This window comes from Empidonax traillii, unplaced genomic scaffold (assembly GCF_003031625.1).
Source record: "Empidonax traillii isolate 1590-97213 ecotype Southwest subspecies unplaced genomic scaffold, ASM303162v1 scaffold11:size2795301, whole genome shotgun sequence".
In the NCBI taxonomy this organism is placed as follows: Eukaryota; Metazoa; Chordata; class Aves; order Passeriformes; family Tyrannidae; genus Empidonax; species Empidonax traillii.
Genome location: NW_020955204.1, coordinates 1,955,002 through 1,980,636, shown reverse-complemented (window position 1 = coordinate 1,980,636; position 25,635 = coordinate 1,955,002). Strand labels below are relative to the sequence as shown.

General features: G+C 39.5%; 1 protein-coding gene across 2 annotated transcripts in view; it reads left to right on the top strand.

Moving 5' to 3' along the window:
- The first annotated feature begins 518 nt into the window (after positions 1–518).
- Positions 519–25,635, top strand: part of LOC114059275 (transmembrane protein 263-like) — a 206,872-nt gene continuing 181,755 nt past the window's right edge. The window contains exons 1-2 of one of the 2 annotated variants that reach the window (XM_027887524.1): positions 519–703; positions 14,417–14,507. In XM_027887524.1, coding sequence (XP_027743325.1) covers positions 698–703; positions 14,417–14,507 — 97 coding nt within the window. In that variant the 5' untranslated portion in view covers positions 519–697. Of the gene's footprint in view, positions 704–812; positions 1,072–14,416; positions 14,508–25,635 lie in introns of those variants that run through there. The other variant, XM_027887534.1, reaches the window with a different exon arrangement.

Sequence of the window (25,635 nt, the reverse complement as noted above, 5' to 3'; positions counted from 1 at the left end):
GGAGGAGGCTCAAGGGTGACTTTATTGCTCTCTACAACTACCTGAAAGGAGGTTGTAGCCACGTGAGAGTAGTCTCTTCTCCAATGCAACTAGGAATATGAAAAGAGGAAACAGCTTCAAGCTGTGCCAGGGGAGGTTCAGGTTGGACATTAGGAAGAATTTCTTCACTGAAAGAGTGATTAGATGTTAGAATGGGCTGCCCAGGGAGCTGGTGGTGTCACCGTCTCTGGAGGTGTTTAAGGAAAGACTGGATGTGGCACTTGTGGTCATGGTGTAATTGATAGGATGGTGTTCGGTCACAGGTTGGACTCGATGATCTGAGAGGTCTTTTCCAACCTGATTCTGTGTGATTCAGTGAACGCCGGCAAGCGTGCGGTGAAGGCAGAGCCCGAAGACCTGGATCCTCATCCTGAAGGCTGCCTGGAGCCCTGGCTCGCCTGGAAGTTCTCGGCTCCGCATCTCCCCGAGCATCCCTGCGAGCTCCGCGCCCCCCGCCAACATGGCGCCTCTGACCCCCGCGCTTCCTCTTCCGGCCGGGTTGCCATGGCGCTGCCCCCCGGCCCAGCCTTCCCCCGCCCGCCGGTGTGTGTTTACATCGGGCAGGAGGAGCCGGAGCCCCAGCGGCGGGGGAGACGGGCACGCAGCCGACGGCCGCCCGCCCTCCATCCGCGCCGGGCGGCGCTCCGGGAGACGCGGCATGAAGGTGATGCTGGCGGCTGTTCCCGGGCCGGGGGGTTCGCTTGGGCCGCGACGGCTCCCGGCGCCGGGGGGGGGCGAGGGGCGGGGGCCGGGCCCCAGGCGGGTACCAGCGGCAGGAGGTGGTGGCCGTGCGCTTCGTAACGAAGTACACAACTTCCAGAAGATTCCAACTTCGCGGGGGATGTGGTGTCGCTTCTTGGAACTGTCTCCCTAGAAGGATTCCCCCCTTCTCTCCATTAAAAGCCGTATGGTTTCCTGCGGCACTGTGCGAGCCGGGGGAGGCTGCCCGCGCCCGCTGCCCTCCTGGGCTGGTGTGTCCGCGGAGAAATTGCCCTGCTTTCTCCGGGCGTCTTCCCTCATCCACAGCATCTCGTAGGCGGTTTCACTCCTCTGGCAGCCGAGGAGTTCGTGCCTTTGATGTGCGGCCGGGGGTGGCTACAGAGCTCACTGTGCTGCTTCTCTCTTAGGCCCTTTCGAGAGCGTGGGGGATATCGTCGCCTTTCTCCTTAGTTTGCTGTGGAAAACTGTTTGGATGATAGAGAGTATTCAACCTGTGCCGGCTATTGGCTTCGGCGCCGTGGGAGAGGGGGACACCGAGGCAGGATGGGCTATAAAAGTAATATACAGGCTGTCCGATGCGAGATTGTGTCTTTGGTTGTGTTGGTTAAGAACCAGCAGTGCTGTGATACTGGTTTTAATTCACTTTATGTTGTCAAATCTCTTTAATTTTCAGGTGTATGACTTTTGAAATGGTTTCTTCTCATTAATCAGTCTGAAACAGATAACACACCAGGCATTCCTTGTCTCCTGAATTTGTCTAGCAGTAAAAAAAAATGTTGATTAGCTAAGTAGTAAGCTCTTTGAAGCAGAAACTGTATGTAGCTATGGTCTGTACCTATCCCGATGGAGAAATTTGGCTCAGGCCTTTCTCCAAGCATCTGAATCAAATAAGTATGTGTTAGAAGTTCGTCAGCTTGTGCAGGGTTTGGGTTCTGGGCAGTGCATGTGTCAGTCACTTGGGTAAACAATCGTCTCTGTGAACAAGAGGCTCTTGAACATAAATGTCTGTACAGCTGGGAGAGGAAAAAAAAGGGACAGCTTCTGAGTACATGAAATAAATATACATAAAAAGAACATCTCCTTCTGTACAATGTTATATTTTGTTGTGCATTCATTCAAAGCCTGATAGTAAAAAGTATATTTTTTTCTTTCTCTCTGAATGCTTATTAGTTGAAATAGTGTGGGATAATAAAAATATGTATTGAGGCAGTTAGTGGTAAACAGCACTATGGTTTTGGGTTGGTGTTGACTTATACTGTAAAATAGAAACTTCAGAGTGCACTCTGAACAGTACATCCAGCTTGAGGCCAAAACTGAAAAGATTCCCTTTAGCTTCTGTTTTATTGCCTGCAGAGTAAACATCTGCTCGTTCCTGCTAAGCCCATTACTTCTGCTGAATTCCTCTTTTGCCCCACTAGAGTGGGGAAAGCTCGTGGCTATTTTAGATGGGCTCACTCAAAATACAAGAAGATGTGATTGGAGTTATGTTCTGATTGCAAGGAAAATGTATGTGTTTTGGGGGGGAAGTTTGGTTTTTTTTTAACCAATCATTTTTCATGTGTAAGCACTGTGTAGAGCTTTTCAGTATAAAAGGACTCGTAGCTTTTTCTCTGACATGGTAATTTCTTTCCACGTGTGCTGCCTCTTACTGAAGCAGTTGCTTCAGGTTTTTTCTATGTAAGATCTTTGCAGATGATGCATGAATTAAAGTCTTAAGCTGGGGCTGGGGATAATTGCCTTTGCAATTAACAAGTGGAATGCATCAAAGTGTGTAGTTTTTTTGCCCCTTCAAAAGGGTAAGGAGAGGAGGAGGAAGAGGTGTCTGTAGAGTGTGGGAGCTGGATCTGAATCCCTTTTATGGGCCTGCTCACAAATAGTTGTGTGACTTTAAAACAAATGGTTAAGTTGATTGTTACAAGGAATACAGCAGAACTAAGCTTTCCCAATTGTTGTCACGTCTTGGGAACTACACCTGAGTTTGTGTGTTTTAAGCAGCATTAGTTTTGATGCTGAGCTCGTTGCTGATGGTTAGCAGGTTGCTTGAGAAGGCAGGGCAGTCAAAAGAAAACAAGTTAATGCTATTGTGTACAAAGGTGGTCTGCATACCTTTGGGAGGGAAGAAGCAAGAAAAAGGAAGTGGTAACATCAGGTGAGTTCTCTGGAAGGGACCCTTTCAGGATCCATTACTAATGTCTGATCCTTGCTGAAGAAACTGAAACTTGATATATTTTATTTTTAAGACAATCAAATAACATAAGTACCCTGTTAAAAAGGTAGAGTAAAATAAAGTAGTATGGCAAAACAGTGCTTTAAAACTTGAGGTGTTAAAGCTGGACTGGATTCAAAATAGTCTTAGTGTACTTTTTTTCCTTTCCCATCTCTTTCAAGCAGTGTCAGTGATGAAAGATAGTATCTCTGTGCCTGTCCAGGCTATGCAAAGTAGAAAACTGATTAAAGCCCTTATATCCTGCACTATAGGACCAGAATGAGAGGTAGTCAGCTTGAAAGTGGACCATTCCCATATGTAGGAACACCTATGTATGAATATGTTATGAATATTTTCTTTCTGTCAGAGGCAGATCGTCTTGATGGCAATGAAATACACCTTTCCAGGCTGCATTTAGAGCCTGAGTAACATGTCTGTCAGGTGGAGGGGCAGTTTAATTTATTAGGGCAGTGGGGAGATGACCAAATCCCCACCTGTCCATCATAGTCAGCCACTAATTATTGTCCCACAGTACAGTACATTTCCAATCCTATTGTGTTGTGTCTGAACACTGGATTTCTCAGGCCTCAGGCAGCACTGGAGAATGTTCTCGTGTTCTTGCTAACTGACCCTCTTTGTACCGTATCTTCAACTGGTGAATCAACTGGGGCATTAGGATAGTCCCTGATGGTTACCTGGTATGGTTGCTGCTGCAGTGACTGCTTCTGACACAGCTTCTGTCACTGATCTAACTTTAATCCAAAATCAGAGGAATGAAAGGCATCTAGAGTGTCAGCCCATATTGATGTTCTTGTTTGTGAAAGCAAGCTCAGGATGTGATTTCAGTTAAGTGACTGCTCCCCTTTTTATTAAATTGAAGTGACTCTCCAAAGTAGAATGAGAGCTTGTGGTGCTTAGACATGTACTTGCGTTTAAGTTATATATTTTGGGACAAGACAGGTGTCATAAATGGGACATCTTCCGCTGAGAAACTTACAACTGTATTTAAGAGAATGACGTTCTGACTGCCTGTGATACTTGGTCTTGTCAGATGTATTTTGGAGATCAGATAGAGGCAAGATATTTTGAAGATGCAGCGTCAAAAGTTAAGGAAAGCCCAAGTAAGTATTTTTGTTGCTTGTATTTACAGACAGCTCTGTTCCTTGAGAATTTCATAGATTGTCCTGTCAAAATGATATATATGTTACTTTTTTCTACCTGTCTCCCATCCTGTTTAGCAGGGCTCTTGACAGTTGAAATGAAAAGTACTTGGGAAAGGAACAGCTTATAAAAAGAAGAGACAAGAGGTATTGCATTCTGTGGAGTATACAGTAATATTTTGTTTTCCTAAGTGTGTTCTAGGAAGCAGGAGGAGCATGAATGTAAGTGATAAAGGGAACATGGAATGGATATTCTGTAGATAATTTTTATTTAAGTATTTGCCTAAGATTGGTCACATCTGTTTTTCTTTATTGATGAACCTTACGGAGTTGGTGGTGTTTTTCTTCTCACAGTGCTTCAGCTGAATTTCAGAGAGATGGGAAGAGGTTACATACCTTGAAAGTTCCGGGCAAGGTACATTCTTAAATAGCTGAGAGCAGTAGTAGAGCTTTTAAGCAGTTTCTTGAAAAGAAGTGTTCTTGGTTGAACTTTCTGGAAGTCACAGAAGTGGCCTGTACTGGTGTTGGCAAATCTTACAATCTTAATACATCTGCAGATCTGCTTAAGGTCTAGTGCAATTCTTGAGCTTCCTTTCAATCAAAAAACATTTTGGAGGATGAACCTGTGTGCCTCAAAGATCCTCAAAAGTAAAAGGCAGCAGTTACCAAAAGCTATTGCTGCCCGAATGAATTCTTACTTTTTAGTTGTGTTGCTTGTGTTCATAACGATCAAGTGTTTTCTCTCTCCAACGACTGTTTAGTTGCTGAGTGTAGTAACTCTGCTTGGAATCTTGTATGCAGCAAGCTGTGATCTTTCTTACTACTTCTTGGAGTGAATTTGGAAAAAAATGCGATCTCTGTGAAGCCTGAAATAAACGGGGTGTTATTGCTGGCACTGCTTCTGGCTGTCAAGTTTTGACGTACGGGTTAGGTGTGAAATTGGAGGGCTTGAAAGTACCAGATGATGTGTTTTTTGTTCTGTAGAGTTAGTAAATATTTTATCTGAAATGTTTCTCCTTTAAAACTCTACAGCAATAAATGCATAGAATGACAAGCTGCACTCATCTTAAAGAGCTCTGATCTGAGTTCAGAACTCATTTGTAAGGAAGGAAATACTTAACTATCTATCCATCAACAAAATAAATTTAAGAGTTATGCGGTAAATACAACTAATTTCTGAATGTTTGCTGTTTTGCAGAAAACGCATTTTGAATTTCCTATTGAAATAAGGAAACAGAAATAAGTTCTGTCCTGAATACAATATCTTGTATTTATCTTTGATTTCCAGCATTTAAAATGACTTCCAGGGATTTTGAAGCAACTTTTTAACTTCAAATGGATTTGCAGCTTTTTTTGTCTAATTTTTAAAAATTAAATTAGGATTTTGGCAAGATGACTTGTGTATCAAAGTCTTCCAGTGATGTCTCTTCTGACTCTCTTTTGGGGGAGAGTGCTTATATTTTTCAAGCTGGGTATATACTTATGTGCTTTGAATTCAAGTCTTACTGTAAAAATTCCTATGTTCTAGCTGTAAAAGCCCTTGAAAAAATTACGTAAATTTCAGCTCATTAAAACTAAAACAGTAGTAGTGCACTTTGAAGGAAGTAAATGCATGGAAGTCAGGTTGTAGGAAACCACAGTTACAGAATACTGCTTAATGCATCTTTCTATGAGGTTTGTTTTTTTTTTTCTTTAATTGTGACCCTACTGAGGATAGTGAGAAGGGTATTACATTTTAGTTCTCTAGCATGGTGAAGAAAATCTTAACCACCTCCATCATATATGCCTATATTATTAGGCAAAGGACTTCTCATTTTTATTTCAGACAAATTCTTCATGCTGTCTGCAGCTTTCTAGAGTGGTACTTTTGTATCTCGTTAGGAAATGGAGAATATTCTTTCTGCAGAGTGCATTATCTCATTTCTTTAGTCTAACTGGCATTAATCATTAAATCCATCTGTCAAGAACCAGGCTAGAAAAAACACATTTGTAGTACTTTTGTTATGTGTAGTTATGTAGAAAGTGCAATAAAACTTCAGGCCATGAAGTTTTACTATTGCTTGCCTTTGGTTCACTAGCTCAGCTGAGTGATATCCCCTCTCTCCCAACAAAAGTCTTTGTTGACAGACGGTGAATAACTGGCAGGATTTAGGAAGGCTTCTTCCCACCGAAATTATCTAAATCAGTCAACATCAATAAGAGTTAATTGATATTTTGAGATTTCATTGTTGGTATTTAATTGCTCTCAGATTGGTTTGCTGTGGTGCAAAGTCATGCTTTGGTCCTACATCATTCTGTGTCCGGCTTGTCTCTGTTTCAGGAGCAGGTGTTTCTGTCTCTGTAGGTGTTTCTGTAATAACTCCTTTTCCTATGTATTGTCTTGCACTCAGCTTGAACAATTGCTGATTGAGTTGTGCTGTGAAACGGCACTTTGCTTTCATGTAACTTTTTGTTTCCAAACAAATGCAATTCAACACAGTCAAGTTTTGAATGTAAACTTCGCCATGGGGGTAGTAGTTTAAAGTAGAATTGACAGCAAATTGTTCAGCATGTTTCAGGGTGGCTTTACAGCTTCACGCTGCTGCATGCCACCCTTTTGATAATTGCATTAGTTAACCTGCTTGGAGTGAGGAGTGTTCTCTTTGGGCCAAATCGGTACATGATCAAATGAAATGTGGTTTGTTTGGTTTGTTTTTGGAAAGCCACTCTTACACTCTTCCTATGCTGATATTGATGTAGTATGTAAAATTCAGATGGAAAATAAATGATTGACCAAAACAAAATTCAGTAAAATAATTCAAAATTTAGAACTGTCTGATCTACCACTGAGCAGACTGTATTGGCTGTTTGCTGTGTAAATGGTGTTATCTGCTCCATATGAAGCATGAACATAAAAAGAGTAAACCGAGCTCTTTACTGGAGTGCTGAATGGAGAATAGATTGTGGTGTCATTAGTACTGTTGAAAATTTATTTATGCCAAATAAACCCCAATTTGGATTACTGACAGTACGAAAGTGTTTTATTGCTGTAAAAACAGGGTTTGACTGTTCTGCTGAGAACAGTAGAACTCAATCTTGATTTGGCATTTGCATTATTAAAACTCTCCTTGCCTCTTTTCTCCACTTCTGTTGTTAAGACAAAATTAAGTGCTGAAATCATTGCCTCCCTAATGTGTTTGTCCAGATTTGGAGAAGACCAAGTAATCTATGCAGCTTTTTGAGTTCTTTCTTACAATGTACTTTGAACAAAGTGGTATAATTTTACACTACTGTCATCCTCAGCATTTCTATTTCTGTACTTTCCTTCAGTGTTCTAGGGAATTTATAACTGCAACTCAGATTCCCCTTGGGCTGAAACCTGGCACAGAAACTCTCATTATAAATGAACTTTGTTCTGCCAAATTAAAAGCAAAGCATCCATCAAGAGGCTTTCTTAAACCTAGAGGAAAATGAAATAAAATTGTTTATGGCTGCAGATCAATTTTGTTCCCTCTGCAGGAAAAATCCAGCCGACTTTGGAAACCCCTAAGGTGTCGGTGTGAAATCAGTAGTGATGGCAGATTCAGTGGAATGTTCCTGTTGCATTTAAGAAAATTTAAATGAAAGTCTTAATTCCCCAATATGTGGAAAACTCAGTGCTGAAATAAAAGCTGCAGCTGCAACAGATACCTGCCTAACAAAGGCACAGTGATAGTTTTAAACTTCCACTGTCTGAGTGTGGTTATCTGAGCAGTAGAGAATAAGGAGGTGGCTGGGTAGTTACGTGCTTCAGCTGAAGTTAAGTACCTGTAGATCCTCAGCTCCCTGGAGAATGATGTCATCAAGTTGAACTACCTACCTGGTGGCTGGTTGTTTAATATTTTTTTTTTTTAAATACCCAGCCTTATTGTTTTCTGCTGGTATTGAGACTTTATGTAATTGCGTAGAAGCAGACAGGGCATTGTGAACCACAAGCTACTTTCAGATATGGAAGATGGAAGAATTGAATTTGTGTAAACATAAAATTCAAAGGTAAGTTCTGCAAAGCTTCATAGGAGTAGACAGAAGAGAGATCCCAATTTAACACTGTCATTAATTATGTCATTTTAGGAAAGCCTGATAAAGGTCAGCTTCATGGTTACTAGATCTGACAAGTCCTTTGGAATCTGCAAGCAGTCAGTCCATTCACAATTTGAAGGAGGTGAAGCTGGGATGAAAGGAGCTGCTTTTTATTGGTTTTATTTGTTTGGGTTTTTTTGTGATTTTAGAAAGGGACAAAATATGCATATATGCAGAAAACTACGGGCTTTGGTAGTGTGGACATGAAATAAGCATTCATTAAACCTGATGCAAAAATAGCCAATGCTTTTGCTATACTTTAAAAATATTGTTGTAGCTTCCCAAAGCACTTAACAAACTGTCCTGTATTTGGAGATTGTTTCGTCCCAGAGACTGACCAGGTCCTGTAATTCTTTAGTGCTGCATCTAACCTTTATAGTTATTAGTTGAGATGTATTTGATAATATAAAAAAGGTGCTGGACCTGTTTTGGGAAGCTTACAAGTGAGATCACAAATGTGGAGGGATGAAGTCTAGGCTGCCACTAATTTTTTCTCTGCTAAATTGCTTTATTGGAATTGTGCCTACATAGAGTACTGTGTCCTAAAGTCAGTATTGGGCAGAACAGAGGACATGTGATTTAGGCAAGTAGTTGAGGATTTGCATAAAGAGAAATAAACCTGACCTTGTGGGCTCTTAAGGAGAGGCTTTATGAGGAATGAAGCAGTTTCTTACAGTGAAAGAAGTGAGATTCTAGGCTCAAGTCCAGAATGTAAATGAATATGAAGATTAATGTCATAAAGGAAAAGCTGGAGTAAAGTGTTCAGGAGCAAGAATGGAAATATGAAGATTTAGGTCAGGAAATAAATACTATTTTCAGTGGAAAATGCACAGGGAAAGTAGTAACTAAAGCTGCAGATTTTAGAATTGCTTCCAGAGGGTAGTTTCAGAACTGAGACAGTAAACTGCTGCTGAAGCCATGACTTTACGTTCCTTCAGCTTCTGTTCTGAAAGGGGAAAAAGATTACTAATAAAATTGAGTATAATGGAGAATAGTATTTATGTTGTGTATTTCCTTTTGGTTTTGCTTATGTAGGGGATTTTTTTTTAATGTCTTTTAGGCGTTCACTAGGAATGGCAAGAAATAACAGAATTGTAAGATATGTGGTTCTCTGAAGGTGAATAAATGAAACTTGGACGTTATTTGCCCCAAACTCGTTTAATTTCTTTAATAATTTCTCACAGAATATATTTTTTTTCAACTTTTGATTGCTCTCCCTCATTGTTTCCCTTCTTGGCCTTTGTTTTGGGGTTTTATATTTTGCTGTCCCTTAGCAAAATGAATTCCTGACCCAGTGAACAGTAAATTCATAGACTTATTTCAGTTTAAGATTATATTCCATAATTAATGTAGTGCTTTGTACAAAAGCAGAATCTAAAAGGCCTAACAGTGGAGCTGGCGTTTTGGTTGTTTCAAGATGGCCTGCAGGGAGTTTTTAGAAAGCTTTCCCGTTTCCAGTGTTGACTTACCTATTTGGGGCAATGGTTGTGACAGTCTCATGTGTCTGTTGACATAAATGCAAACTGGGCTGATACTGAATGACTGGTGTTGGGGTTATTCCTGGACTCTGTGGGTATTTTGAGTACTTAATACTCTGCTGAGACTGAAGTAGTATAGGCTCTTTTTATGACTGAGCACGCTGAAATCATTTGTTAGTACAAATGTTATGATAAATGGAGCTCTTGGTTTTGGTGTCATAAACATAACTCATTACCTTTTGGAAAATTCTGACCCTGACTGGATAGGAACTTTGCTTTCTGTCATGCACGGGTTTATCACAGCACTTGATACAGCCTTTAAATATACTAAAAATACAAGCGCATCACCAACGTTCTGGTCAGAATTACTCTTAAAAGTATTGTATCCCATGGCAAAATGTAAGGTATATTTTGAAATGTTTGTGGGTGATTTGTCACACTTGTTTAGTTCAGTCCTCTCTATCCATAAATACATAGCCTTCTATGAAACACAGTAAAATACAGCAAACAAACACTAATTTACCAAGTCACATCAGTGCCTAGTATTGGAGTTAAGCTGCACTGTAAGGTCAGTAGTCATACAGTGTGATCAGAACAGAGGATTGTAAATTCCTCAGGCAGTTTCTGTGGGAATCCGTGTATGATTTTCCTCTTGATCTTTTTCATTTGCTGAATTCATACAAAGTTTTTCAGCTTTGTTGGAGTTCGTTGAAACTGTTTGGAGAGTAAACTACTTTGAAATCATTGCATCTGTAACTTCATTTTGGAAGGGTGCATATTTCCTCTGCTTGAGTTCACTTGTTTCGGTTCAGCTTGAATCTTGGGTTAAAATATGACATACAAAAATTGCCACTAAATCTTAATAGTGCTCATAGTTAGAAACTCATCAAGTTCTGAAAAGCATTGTATGAACTGATTCCTAGTGAGAACAGGGACTGTCTTTGGAGAGCCAGGGGATTTTTCTTATATGTCCTAGGCTCTGCACCATAACCTATTTCTGTAATAATATCTATTTAAGTTCATTCTCCTCAGTGGCTCTAGTGAGGAATGGCACCACATTCTTAATTATAGACCCTAAATAATTGAAAGAATAATCTGCAGTTAATATCTACTCATGTTTCTGAACTGTCTTCCTGCATCCTAGCAAAAGAAATCTGTGTACATTCCTTCTGCCATGGTTGCAGCTCCAGAAGATTATTATGGAATCTACAAGCCAATAACTTATACAGTTGTATGCGTCCCATTCCCCTACTCATCTGTCATGGATCCTTAATGAAAAACCAAAACATAACTGATGCCTCATTCTTGAAATAATAATGTTAAAAAAAGCCCAAACAGTGAGACCAACAACTTTAACTTAGTTATAAACCTTAGAAGACAATTTCCTGGAATTTTTGATTGCTGTAGATTATTACTGTGCTGCCAGAAGTGTAGATATCTTAAATATTAATAACCAAGCTTGCAGCAGGCTTGGTGAATTGAAATCAGAAGATATAACTGAAAAAGCAATGGACATGCTAGTATAAGATACGAAGGTATTGTAAAGAGACTTTGTAATCTTGTTAATAATACCTGTCAGGTTTGAGCCTTAAATATTACTTCTACATATGTATTTGGGAACCCAGGATTTCATGTACTGTTAATGCTTTACATTTTAATTGGTGAATTTCAGTTCCAAACTGTGCACACTTACTTATTGGTGTCAACGATTAGACTGATATGCTGAAATCTGATGAACTGATGTTTATGACACTACTTCTACAAGCTCCCTGTATTATAGATGAATATATATATAGTGGTGACATATCAATGAGATAATAATTGGAGTTACTCTGTAGAAAACACTTCTAACTTCATTTCAGGAATGAGGAAGTATTAAGATTTCAAGGTTTCTTGCAAAACATTTCTTGGAAAAGTTAAGTTTCTGATTACTTGACATACCATGCTTCAGTCTACACTGTTTTAAATTTTTAACATTAAATTGAGAAAAATAAGTTTGTAAATAAATTTTTTTTCCTGTGTAAATAATTTTTTGAAGGACTCTCAAAACCATACAGGAAATGTATACCAAATACAGTTAAAAGTATGCTGTGTTATGATTTATTGTTTTTGAGTAGTGAAAAAAAATATCCTCAAAAGTTCTGGCCATTTCTGTTAATTGAGAATGTTCTGTAGAAGTAGCAATCTTGTATGGAGTACTTTTTTCCTTAGGATTCCAGTAGCAAGTAAAGTTTTGAATTGGAGGGAAGTAAATGATGTCAAACAGCATGTGTAAGTGCTAGCTTAGGTACAGGGCTGACCCTCAACTAATATAAATCTTTGTTTTGGGGTAAGTGTTGTCAGATATAACAGTCATACTGAAAGAGTTGTATTGCTGGTGAACACTGAAGAGTAAGTAGTTCATGCATAAGGAGAAAAAAAAAAAACCAGTATAAAGCCATCACTCATTTTTGATAGCATTTGGCATGCTCTTTGTCTTTATGTAGATGACAACAACTGTAACCCAGACCAGCATCACTTATCATGGGCTGTTGCTGGGAGAAGCCACTGAGCAGGTTTATCTCCTGGTAGCAAATTGAGACTACTGACTGTTTTGAAGAAGGAAAGGTCTTGGTTTTCGTGCTGGCTTTTCTGCAGTCCCTTTAAGTTGGACTGTCTCCTTGGGCAGCATACAGTTAGCATGTGCACAGGACTCCATTACTTTTTTTAAAAATTAAAGTAATTTTGTTATTGCCAGCTGGAAAGTACAGGCACAGGATTCACATTCAAGACCACTTCTCGTTTAGGAGTTCTTATAGTTGTGGTTCAGAATGTTTGCAAGGCAGATATTTTTACCTTATGTCCTAAATGTCTTCATCTTTTATATGAAAAATAAATGTTCTGATCTGGTTTACTAATGTAGTCTCTTCTCCTTTCTCTCTGTGGCATTAGTGGGTAGGAAAGAAATGTATATACATTTATTGCCTGTGGTTGATGTAGATACTTATTCAAATACATACTCTATATTCAGTTTGTTACTCCTGTCCAGAATTGTTACACATTCTTAACATCTAGATCACATTTAGGTGAAGTGAGGAGATGGGTAGAGCTTGTTGTTGATTACTGACTCTGGGATTTGATTTTTTAAATTAAACTGAGTGAGGCAACTTACTACTTTCCCATCTGTACCCTGTGGTAAATTTTTTTTTCCTTTCCATGATAGCTACTACAAGGCATGACTTAATGTTTGAACTGTTAACTGACCAAAGCTGGGCAATTTTGATACCAGGTGTTTTTATGTAAGGAGAAAAAGGTAAATAGCTTAGGTAAAGCTTGCATAGTCATGGATGGCAGAAAGCAAGGTGTGATGCTGGCACTGTCGCAACAGGCCTGTACACTTCACCTGGATGGTCTGTTTTTTCTCTTCTTTAAGACTCTGAAAACAATGTGGTGATGCTTTTTGTTTTCATGTCCATTTTGTTGAAAAAATGGGGAATGAATGAAAACGTAAGCTACTTGTGCAAAGGATGGGATTTGAAAACTGTGTAAGTCTCCACTAATATTCAAACTGAGGAAAGAGAGAAAGTGTGCAGTTCTTTGGTGGTAACCTTTCAGTCACAGGGTTTGGAAAGTATGAAAATAAATACTGCAGCTTTAATGCTATGATCCCTTTTCTTCCGGAGTTCAAATAATAAAATTTTGCAAGCTGTTGATTTACCAGCTGTATTTCTGTAACATTCCAGCTATGATATGGTATGCTAGTACACATGTTCAGATAGTTCAGACTACAAACCCAGTCATGTTTTCAGAGTGCACAGAAGCTTCATTTTCTGATGACTGTGAAGTTTCTGGTTTCACTCTTCACTGTACTGGCATTACAAAGTAGAAAATTTGTTAGGTTTTTTTTTTGAGGAGTCCTGTAGCTATGCCTAGTGTTTACTCTGCTGTTACTTAAAAAAAAGTCAGTTGGTGGAAGCAGATGGTGGTTTTTTGGTTTTGTTTTTTTTTTCCCTTGTGGTAGTTTGAAACTGAAAAAGCAACTACATTTTTATAGCTCCACAAGTCATAAAAATATTGTGTGTGCAAAGTGAGCTCAGCAGCCTTAAATACAGTTATGAATCTGATGGCTCTACTCAAGTCCTTCCAGCAGTAACATTGCAGGGTTTTTACAAGATTGTGAAGGTTGGAAAGTGGAAATGCAAAACTTTGGAGAGTAGCCTCGTAATTTTTCAGGAATGATTAGTTTGGCATGTCACACTTGGAGGTACAAATGGATGTATTGGGCATGTAGAGGAAAACTACATGGTCAATGGCTAGAAAATTTTAAGTCTGTTTGCTTTGTTTTCCTTTGAAAAAAGAGGTATTTCAGAATCTGTCTTGATTAGAAAAATCAAAGATTAAGATTTTTCCCTGAAAATTACAAATATGGTGAATCTGCTGACACTCTTGGTAAATGGAATTTGAATTTATTATTTTTGTTATATAAGTTTTGGAAACAAGTAATTTAGAAATTGTGCTAACTTGAAGAGTCCTTTTTTTCCCCTCCTTTTTTTTTCTTTTCCCTTTCTATAAGTACTTTGACTGCAAACAAATCTCCCAGCAGCTTTCTTTCTCATCAGCTAAAGTGAGCTCCTTATGTCCTTACTGTCTGGTATATTATCTAGTCCTCAATTCATTTTTGCCATCCATTTCTGAACTTTCTCCAACTTACCTCCTCTTGCTCTTTCATTCTGCAGGGCCCTAGCTTAGAAACACAGATGGTGGATGATGAAACTGAGACTACAAGTGAAGAATTGCCTCCTCATCTGCGGGAAGAGCCTCCTGAAGGTACAGTGTTGGCAGTCAGTATAAACTCTTTGCAATAAATTGCAGAACGTGTTCTGGCCAAAAAGTCTTATTTCTCTGTCTGATTTGAGAGCTTATATCTGCCTATTTTCTGAGAGGGCTAAAGCTTTGTCAGTGCTGACATTTGAGGCAACCTCCCAGCCAGAGGTCTAGCCAACCTCTAACTACTTTTGCATTCAAAAGAAGGCTTCACCCACTGAGGTGCAGACATCGTTCTGCATTCTCTTTAACAATACGGTTTCTGATTAAAATTGTCCTGCTTGATCATCCTGTCTGTAGGCTTAGGAATAAAATGCCTCCTCTGCTGTCTTGTTTGTGATGTTTTGAACCTTCATTAGGGAAGACTTTGAAAGTAGTCATTTTTTCTCTTGTTACCTCTCTCTGCAGCATCCTGCTATTGAAATTGTCCCCAGCAGAGATTTGTCAAAGTTCGGAATTATAGTGATTTTGTTTCTTTCCACTGTCTCTCTTGGAAGCCAGTTTAGCCATCTGAGGAGGAGGCAGTGAGATGCTGTAAGTCAGCAGGAGGCTCAAAAATACCACTTCTAATTAAAAACCTTGTTTGCAATGAGATGCCCTGGATTTATACAGGGAACAGATTTTTCCCACTGTGTAAAAGTTGTAGACCTTGTATATTTGCAACAAAATAGGTGTTTCTTCCTTTTGAACAGAAGCTGCTAACGTTTCCACAAGTGATGATACATTCTGAGCTTTGTCTCCAGTTCAGTGACTTTTAAAGCTTAATCACTCACAGTCGTTGTGGATGGCTTAAACAATCCAGAGAGCGATGAGGTTCTCTAGCAACTTACTGTTAAAATACCATGACATATCTGTGGGAAACATAAGTGTGTTTTATATTTTTCCTTTAAGAGAATAAGATGCTAATACAGCATTTATATTGACAGCCATTCTTAAAGGGAATATGAGCCAAGTAGATGGTTTTAGGAATTTGCTTCTCCCATCCTTTCTCGTTGAGCATTCTCTTTATAGTCTTCTTATTAAGTTGTAATTTCTTGTTCTGCCATTTCATATACCCTGTGTTGGCAGTTAGATATAGAGGTAAGTGAAAGGCAGGTTTCTTTTTGCAACTCTTGTAAAGCCAGAAGGAAATAAATGTGGAAGATGTTGTGATTACTGTATATATACATGAAGTATATAATATTGCTATTCCCTTCTCCTCCTGTCTCTGTAAGTAATGCCAAGTCAGCATGTAATGACAGTGCATTGTTGAAGTAAGAATTCTGGTCACTAGCCTGAGCTGATGATTACATGAGCCTAGAGGCTATATCCTGGAATGTAAAGCACATCTTGTCTCATCCGTTTATCAGGAATAGTACTAGATTTTGGACTATGGCTTTGAATTGTATAATCAGAAGGTTGTGGGTTTTTTTAATGTGCCTTTGTATTTCTGCAAACCAACTTTTTCAAATTGAGAGTAAGTGCTTCTGGCTGCAACCACGGTGGTTTGAATGACAGTGAAATATGTCAGTGCCGATATTCCACTTCTGTGACTTGTTGGGTGGTCTGGAAGAAGTATGTACTCTGAACATACCGACTTTACTGGTGTTTGGAAAAAGAACTGTAACAGTTGAGCTGATTTAGTTAAGCAGTGATACAGTAGATAAAGTCTGAGCTCAGTATGGGCTTTTAAAACTTACAGTGATATCAAGAGTAGCAAATAGGAGGGATGTTGAGAGCACAACTGAAACTAGAGTCTCCTTGGGAGAAGAGGTGGAAAAATTGGTCCTGAAGGAGAGCCATCAGGATTATGCTCAATTTACAGCTGGCTTTGGGTCGAGCTAAGTAAGTCTATCTTGGGAACTGCTGCCTACCAACCAGAATTACTACAAAGGCCGTGTAGTTGCAGGAGTGATTGCAAATACTTCATGAAAGAAATAGATATGTGAAGTTCTTTTACTATTAAATGCCATTGGGAGTACTATCTTCTTATCTTTGCTTTTCTAGAGATTTCTGGTTTCTTCTGATAGCACTTTCTTAGTTAAATCAAATGCTTTGCAATAAATAAAACTGTGTTGTGACTACTGTGTTCTTATTTCCTGGGATCTGTGAATTGGAGGCTGTGTCTGCTTGCTTTCTGGTAATGAATGCGTAAGGGATGGAAAGCTCTCCAAAGTACATGTATTCCTAGCACAATCCATTATTTCATCAGATTGCGTCATAATGACTTCGTTTCCTAGCTTGCACTGTGTATCTACTGCCCTACTGAAAGGAGAATTGGAAGATCTGTGCTATATAAATACTGCAGTAAAATAAGAGTTTAAACTTCAGGGATTGTCATATTTCCAAACAGTGCAGCAGCATGACCTTCTAAAATAATGAGACAATTTTACATGCCCATCATGTGCATAACTAAATGGAGTAGATGCATGTGTGGGTAACAACTGCTACGGAATAGCAAACATCAGTTCCAGGTGTACTGTGGCAGCCCGTCAGTGTTTGAGGCAAGAGAAAGTTTTGTGGTTTAAAACTGAGACTAACCAGGAAATCAAGACGTAACCAAGAACGTACCAAATGAGATGTAACCAAGGCACAGGCTGGTATCTGTGTAACCCAAATCTGTTTATTTTATCTGCTGTTCTAGTTAGCTTTTTTTGTATTTAACTAAGTCAGCAGAGTAAATGAGTTAAAGGTACAGCTTATGCCGGATCCTGTGCGAGGTATTAGGTGTCAGAAGGGGCTTTTTGCTCCATAACGATGCTCTGTGTCCTTCCCAGTGGCACTTGCTGGCTGTGCCCCGCGCCGTGGGGCCGCGGCCGCGCGGGGGCGCTGCAGGCCCGGCCATTGCCGCATTCCAGACAGCGCTCGCGGAGATCCTGGTGAACTGGAGAAAGTATTTAAACCTATTAACTCCTCTCCCGTAAGCTACTTTGTGATATGACAAGGGAAGCTTTCCACACTCTGCCTCAGAAAGACTGTTTATCCCCTAATGATACTTTACCTCTTGACATCGTGATCCATCTGCCAAATTCACTTTTTTTATTATTTTTGTTTTCCCTTCTGCATTTGTTTCTCTTCAATCCTGTTAACATACTTTTTTTTCCTCTCCTCATTTAAAAGGCAGGCAGGGGCGAGCAGCAGCAATTAACATTTAGAGTGCTGCTCCAGCATTGAGCTCTGCAGAGGACCAAGACTACTCTGATGGTAAGAAATGCTTCCCTCTTTGCAAGCAGTTCAGTATGGCTGATCTGTGTTGCCATAGGTTTGAGCATTCAGCTACCTTCAGGTAGATTCTATGAGATCTTGAATGTTAAATGGAAATCTGATCACAGAGAACTAGATTTAGCTACTCAAGTGCAGCCACACCTTGCTGTATCTGTTTCTTCTTTATCCTCCACTTCAGAGTTCTGTTGCTGATCACTTAATACAGTGCAATGCTAATTGATATAATCACCTTGCTTTTCTATCTTTTTACATAAAATTACTCAAGGAAAGTGACAACAATGAAATCTGTTGGTGATTAAAATCTATGACATTCTCCATTGTGAAATGTCAGCACCTCCTTGGTTGGATGACTCAGATCCTGATCACTTTTATTTGAAGAATCAGTAGACCTGATCTTGCTTGACGATTAAAGGTTTGGTGCATTTCTCCTGTGAGGAAAGGCTGAGAGCGAGCTAGGACTGTCCCGCCTGGAGAAGGGAAGGATTGGAGGATGTTAATGTGTACAAATACCAAAGAGGATGGTATAAAGAAGATGGGCCCAGACTCTTTTCAGTGGTGCTCTGTGGCAGAACAGGAGGGAATGGCACAAATGGAGACACTACTAAACATAAGGGAACATTTTTCCACTGTGAGGGGGACCAGGCACTTGAATCGATTGCTCAGTGAGTTGTGGAGTCTCCCACCTTGGAGATATTCAGAAGTCATCTGAACATAGAATCATAGAGTAGTTTGGGTTGGAAGGGACCTTCAAAGGTCATCCAGTCCAGTCCCCTGCAATAAGCAGGGACGTCTTCAACTAGAGCAGTTTGCTGAGAGCCTTGTCTAACCTGATTTGAATTTTTCCAGGGATGAGGCATTCACCACTTCTCTGGGTAACCTGTTACAGTATCTTACCACCTACATTGTAAAAAAATTCTTCCTTATAAGTCGTCTGAACATGGTCCTCAGTAACCTGTTTAAAGTGACCCTGCTTCAGTAAGAAGGTTAGACCCTGTGATCTCCAGAGGTCCCTCTCAACCTCAACCACCATGTGATTCTCGTATGTGTTCATACTATCATATGACAGTATATACAATATATATATCTCATACATTCTTGTACTCTGTGTATTTAAAGTCTCTTTTCCTGCATATATCCCCCATTTATTACACTAATTTTTGTGGGAAAAGTAGCTTTCCTATATCAAACTGCTAGAAGTTATGCATTTCCGGAGTGCCTACTTGGTTGATATGAGGTATGACTGTAGTTTGTTTTGGCCCTACATTGCTAAGTAGTACTGAGCTCAGTGCAAGGTGGTTGCAAAGCTGTGTCATTGGTTAACAACAGTACTCCCTCTTGAGAGTTTACAAACCAGTGCTTTCTTCCATGGTCTTTTAAGTATTAAGCATTAAGATTTTATCAGCCAACCTACTATGATCAATTTGGCAATAACCCCGAGTCTCGTGTCTGAAATGTCTGCTACCTTTTCTGCAGTTTTCAGACTTAGCAGAGATGTTCTCTCTTTGTTGCAGACAGATTGGGCCTTGTGGAGTAAAGCTTTATTAAAAGCAATGGGTCTTAGCAGCTCTGTGGTATATAACAAGTCTTAGGAAATTTACTTTCCAAATAACTGTGGTGTTCCTAATTCAAATTGTTTTACACTTGCTGTGGGTAAAGAGTACACAGAGATAGTTACTGTAAATCAGATGATTTGCACCACTTTAGAACATAGTACCTTATGTGAGCCTTATAATCTGCCTCCATGGAGGCATGCAGCCTTTTCTACTGTTTTATATCTTCTGCAGGATAAAAGTATATTGCATGCTTCTTTAGGAGGCTTTAGGAGTCCTTATTCATAGTTTGAGAATCTCCAATCCAGAGAATCTGGGAGTTTTGTGGATTGCTCATTCATTTTGTGGATTGACTTTTTATACCAGTATTTTTCATAGATGTATTATCTGTACAGATCTAATTAAATAAAAAAAGTTTGGTTATATTTCAGTTGAGGTAGAACCATGCATCTGAAACTTCTGAAATTATTAGACTGTTAACTTCATGTTGGTGTATTTCTTATAAGAACGTGACAATTCATTGAAACCAGCAGATGACAGAAGAAAGTGCCTTTTCAGGCGTGTTATCTATGCTGAGACCTTCAGCTCAAGTCCGATACAGGTTTTTAATGTTGAAAAGGTATATCCCTATGAACAGATCCAGTTTTGATGAGTGGGCAGCACTTCTCCAATTAGTTTGTTTCAAGTATTCTTTGCAGAGAACAGTTTGGGCCAAATGTCTGCTGGAGTAGTTGCCACATGAAGTTTAAATGCTGCAAACTTGATCTGCACTTTTTTGCATCTTCTTGTTGCAACTAATGTCTAATATGTCTGTCTCCAAAATGCCTTTATCCAAATAACCTCAAAGAAATGACCTTGGAAAACTATGCAGTTAATTGCAATTCCATTTCCTTTCAGTATCAAGCTCTGTATTAAATACTGTTGCCTTTTCTGGTATACAGTAACTTTAACAAAGTTGCCCGTGGCACTTAATGCTATCTACTACATACATAAGTATGTGTGTATGTAGTCTACCAGATTTGTGTCTTGAAGTTCTGTGAAGCTGGTGGTGCAAAACTGTGGTATCTGCTAAGCCTTCCTCCACTTTCTTGAATCAAATCATTCTCTTCATTGTGCTACCTTGTGAGGTCCACCAATGAAATCCTTCTATAAGGGATCTCTTTAAACGATCTCCTTTTTTTGTCTGATGGCCAGTTGGCAACATTCTCAGCCTGAATTTGCTTCTGCAGTTCTGTAATTGTGTAACTGAAGCAAAAGACTGGGAACTGGAACAGCTACAATCTATCCAAGCAATGTGCCCTGGCAGCCAGGAGAGCCAGCCATGTCCTGGGGGGCATCAGCCCCAGCATCATCAGCCAGGCAAGGAAGGGGATTGTCCCACTCTGATCTGCACTGGGGTGGCCTCACCTGAAATATTGTATGCAGTTTTGGGCGCCACAATATAAGGAAGATATTAAGCCCTTAGAGAGTGTTCAAAGAAGGGCAACGAAGATGGTGAAGAGCCTTGAGGGGAAGCCGTTTAAGGAGTGGCTGAGATCACTTGGCTTGTTCAGCCTGGAGGAAACTGAAGGGAGACTTCACTGCAGTCTGCAGCTTCCTTGTGGGAGGAAGTGAAGGGCAGGCACTGATCTCTTCTCAGTGGTGACCAGTGGCAGGACCTGAGGGAATGGCCTGATACTGTGTTTGGGAGGTTTAGTTGGATATTAGGAAAAATGTCTTCACCCGGAGGGTGGTTGGTCACTGGAACAGGCTCCCCAGGGAAGTGGTCACAGCACAAAGCCTGACAGAGTTCAATATGTTTGGACAATTCCCTCGGGCACATGGTGTGACTCTTTGGGTTGTCCTGTGTAGGGCCAGGAGTTAGAGTGATGATCCTTATGGGTCCCCTCCAGCTCGGGACATTCTAGGATTCTTAGCTCTACTATTGACTTATTCTATAGCTGTAGTCAAGTAATTTGGTCTTCCCTGAACCAGAGTATTCTTTGTGTATGAAACAGAAATTGCTGTTCTTATTTATAAATGAGGATGATGAAAAAGCAAACTGTAAGTTTTTAGGCTTTTTGAGATGGAAGATACTTAGAAATTGAAACAAAAATTGTGATCATAATGTATAAATAATACAAAACTATTCCCGACATGTAAGTTGTCAGGCCTTTTCTTTTTCCTTTGAGTCCTCAAAAAGGTGATTGGACTTGTCAGATAACTGTAAATGGAAAGGTAGGTTTCTTAAAAAGTAAAAAAAGAAATTAGCAGTGAGGCTTCCTGTTCTTTGGAACTGGGACTTTATGTACCGACGTGTCCTCTCATCTGTAAAAACATTTCCTGAGCTACTTCTGTAACTGGCCTGAGGCTGAAGAGCAACATTTCAGGATCATCTGTCTCTAAGGCACGGATTCCTTTCAACCATACTCTTCTGTTGGCCAAATTGTTCTTGTTTCTGCAAAAGAAATGCCCTATGGTGTCAGCTCAGTCTTGTGTACAAAGTCTACCTTAGTAGTTCTGGTAGAGCTATAAAACACTTCCACGTCTATCAAAGTGCCAATGTTGTGTTTCTATTTATCATCATCCTTGTTTTAGTAAAGCTGAGGCTTTTCTTTGTTTAAATTTTCCATGGGTTATATTGGCTTTGTCATGCTTTATTTAATTTAGTTCTCTAGAGGAAATTGACGATCCGAAATGTGATTAATAACCGGTGTCTGCATGTACCCCTTTCTTTTCCCTCTTTCAGCCCCCTGCCCTTCTATATTACTGTTGCTTGTTGCTGACAGCAGGCATCTTCCATTCAGCAGCTATGTTACATGGTCTCCTAGAAACAGCATGAAAGCTATTTAAATTGTTTTTATTCCACTTCTCCCTATGTCCTATTCTTTTCTCTTCACTATTTTCATATGATTTAATGAGACGTTACTTTGACAGCTCAGCATCCCTTTTCTCTAGCCTACTCCATGCCCTGCAAATCATTCTGTCACTAAGTGTTGTATGTGTGCACAGCATATGCTGTTAATGGCAGCATAAATAGCCTCCAAGTGCCTGGTGAATTCCAGAAGAAAGGTTCTCATAACTTAAGTGTGGGAAGCCACTTATCAGTGGATCTTGTTAATACAATAACGTTGTGAAGTGAGTCAATAACCATCTGGTTTTCCCTGAGGGTCTTTGCACATAGTATGGGGCAACAATGGTTTTACCATTTGCCTGGGGACAGTAACTGTAAGTAAAGTATATCATCCAAATGTAAAGACATTTCAGTGTGAAAGGCCAGTGGGAAACCTGTATCAGAAGATACATCTTGATCAATTACTAGTGAATGTGTTTTATTCTAGCAATAGGGATTTCCACTGCAGATCTTTTTACCTGGCTGAAGTGGCAAACATTTGTCACTGGTTTTATACTAATTAGAGATGTATGAAATCATGAGTGTAAAAGAATATATGTTCTTTTATAATGTATTTTTCATTTTGAGGGGTAAATACATTAACATAAAGATGCAGACAGTTGTTTTTAAATAAATGTCATGATTTAAACCCAGCCAGCTATCAAAATAACACACAAGTGCTCACTCACTCCCCCACCAGTGAGCTCATGGACAGAGTTGGAAGGATAAAAGCTAAAAAGTTCTTGGGTTGAGATAAAGACAGTTTAATAGGGATGGCAAAAGCCATGCACACAGGGAAAGCAAAGCAAGGAAGCAATTCACTGCTTCCCGTGGGCAGACAGACATTCAGCCGTCTCCAGGAGAGCAGGGCTCCATCATGTACTATGGTTACTTCAGAAGACAAATGCCATCACTCCAGACATCCCCTCCTTCCTCCTTCTTTTCTCCAGTTTATATACTGAGTGTGATGTCATATGGTATGGAATATCCCTTTGGTCAGTTTGGGTCACCTGTCCCAGTCGTGTCTCCTCCCAACCTCCCGTGCAGCCCCCAATCTCCTCCTCAGCATGGCAGTACAAAAAGCAGAAAAGGCCTTGTCCTTGTGTGAAAGGCCTTAGCCCACTCTTCAGCAATACCGAAAACATCCCTGTATTATCAACCCTGTATTCAGCACAAATCCAAAACAATAGCCCCATACTGGACACTATGAAGAAAATTAACTCTACCCCAGCCAAAAGCAGCATGATAAATCTTTTGGACTCGTAGTTATAAGTCCTGTTTGAAAGCTGAATAAGGAAGCGGTTCTTACTTGTTCCTAATGGACAAAAAAAAAGAGTCAGGCAAGTCTCACTTACTTATAGCTACAGTCTGAAGTGCTAAATAAGAATGAGCAATGCAGTAAATCCAGGTCAGGAGTGAAATTGAATCGATATATCAGTGAGTTAACAATGATGATATCTTGAACTGCTAAACTATCAGAGTATTATAGCAGGCAATTAAATCATAGGGTCGGTACATGAGGCTGTTAATTCTGCCTCAGAACTGAGTGAAATGCCCAGTTAACATTTCATAAACATCTGTAGTCTCATCCTGACTACCTGTCATGATTTCAGCTATTGGTGAACAGGTTGAGCCACTACCTTGATTACCACTGTGATTGCATCAATCTTACTTCTCATGGACTGATCATTTTGGATCACAAAAACTAATCTTATTATGAAGAATAGCTTTTTTTTCAAAGCTGTTTATGAACTTTCTGATGAGCTGTAAAGTGAGGGGTTTAGTGTCAGTTTTCTTGCCCTCTGGGATAGTATTCTAGAAGAAAATCTTCATCTACTTTGAAACTGGGTAGAATTCTAGAGCAATTTTTATAGAGAATGGTCTTGTACTAGTATGTGCATGTGTAATTCTATCTCTTTTTTATTTTCAGAATACAGTGAAGACCAGTGCATATTCTTTTTTAATATGTAGGATTATTGAGCTATTGTAGTACATTTCTTTGGCATATTATGGGGAATCTGTCCTCTTTCTTTCTATCCATCTGACACTTGCATGGTCAGAAAGAATTTAGCAAAGGCTGTTCTTTGTTTTCTTTGTTATGCCCTCTTGTACCACTGGCATATGACTGGTTTCAGGTTTTGCCCAACATATGTAATATTCAGTAGGATATATCTGCTTCCGAAGATTTAGGTGGCTTTATATTTTTGGGTCTTGTATTGTGAAAAATTCATGTGTCTTTCTAGATAGTATCCAAAAGGAAGTAAGTATTCTTCATAAAAAATATTACATCCATTTTGCAAATAATGCTAAAAATGTGGCCATGACATTTCTGTGAATTGTGGGAGGGTCTTAGCATATGGGATTAAAAGAATGTATTGGAATGTTGTTACAGTAGAAAGAACAGATTTATAATCTTGAACTATAATTCTATTTTCTAGAAACTGAGACCTCATCTTTGGAATAAGTGAACCATTCACCAAAATACCTGTTTATCAATTTCATATTCTAAGCTGATAATGTTGTGGATGTCTACTGTTTTTAACTTTCTGGAAATTAAATTTTGCTATAAAGGTATAATAAAAATAATAAAGGTTTGTCCTATGCAGACATTCAAAGCCAAGATTGTCATTTCCTTCTGCTTCCCCACACCCGCTCCTAGCTTCTCTGGAGATTTGTGTGTGGTGGTTATGTGTTCTGAATTTTATTTTTTTCTAGTTTGTTTTCCCCTAGAAAGTTCCTATGTATCTTGAGTACAAAATTGGAATAATTCTCGTTAGTTATGTGAAGTCATCCTCTTTGATTAAGCTTTGATTAAGCTTTGATTTGTATGTATTCAGTACTGGAAAGTGTGATTGTGTAAAGTGCCCAGTACTTCTGGGCATCCCACCAAAAGCCAAAGAACAAACCCCCAAGATTTAATACAACATTATTACAATATGTTAAAGTTAGAGCTCACTTTGGGAAATGCAAATTGAGACTGGAAGTTTGGTTTAGTGTTTTTATAGCTTGAGAACATTATTGTTACTGTTACTGCGGTATTTTATTCCTAGCATCTTGGGGGCTGTTTTTTGCACAAAATATTAGACTTAATTGATCAGGGAAGTGGGTAAATTCTTCCAGTCTATGGATCTTGTACCTTTACACTGAAAAAGGAAAAAACACATTTATTAAGTTTGACTTTTGCCTAAAAATCTCCTTTACATTATGTAAAGAAATCAGTTTCCCATGAGATCTGCAGATGTTTAAAAGATTGGGATTAGCTGAACCCAGCTGTAATTGAAAGACAGTTTGGTCACTGGTTTAAGCTTAAATGTGTGCCCACACACCTGCGGAAAGAAATCTTCTTGCATTCGGCTCTTGTTGAACATTTCCAGTTCTGTCCCACTGCGTGTCCTTGTGCGTTTGCATCCGAGCACAAAAGCTGCAGAGTACCCGCAGAGGGGCAGTGCCTCTGTCTGGAGAAAGTGTAGAAGTAACTGGAGCTAGTGAACCCGTATCATTGGAA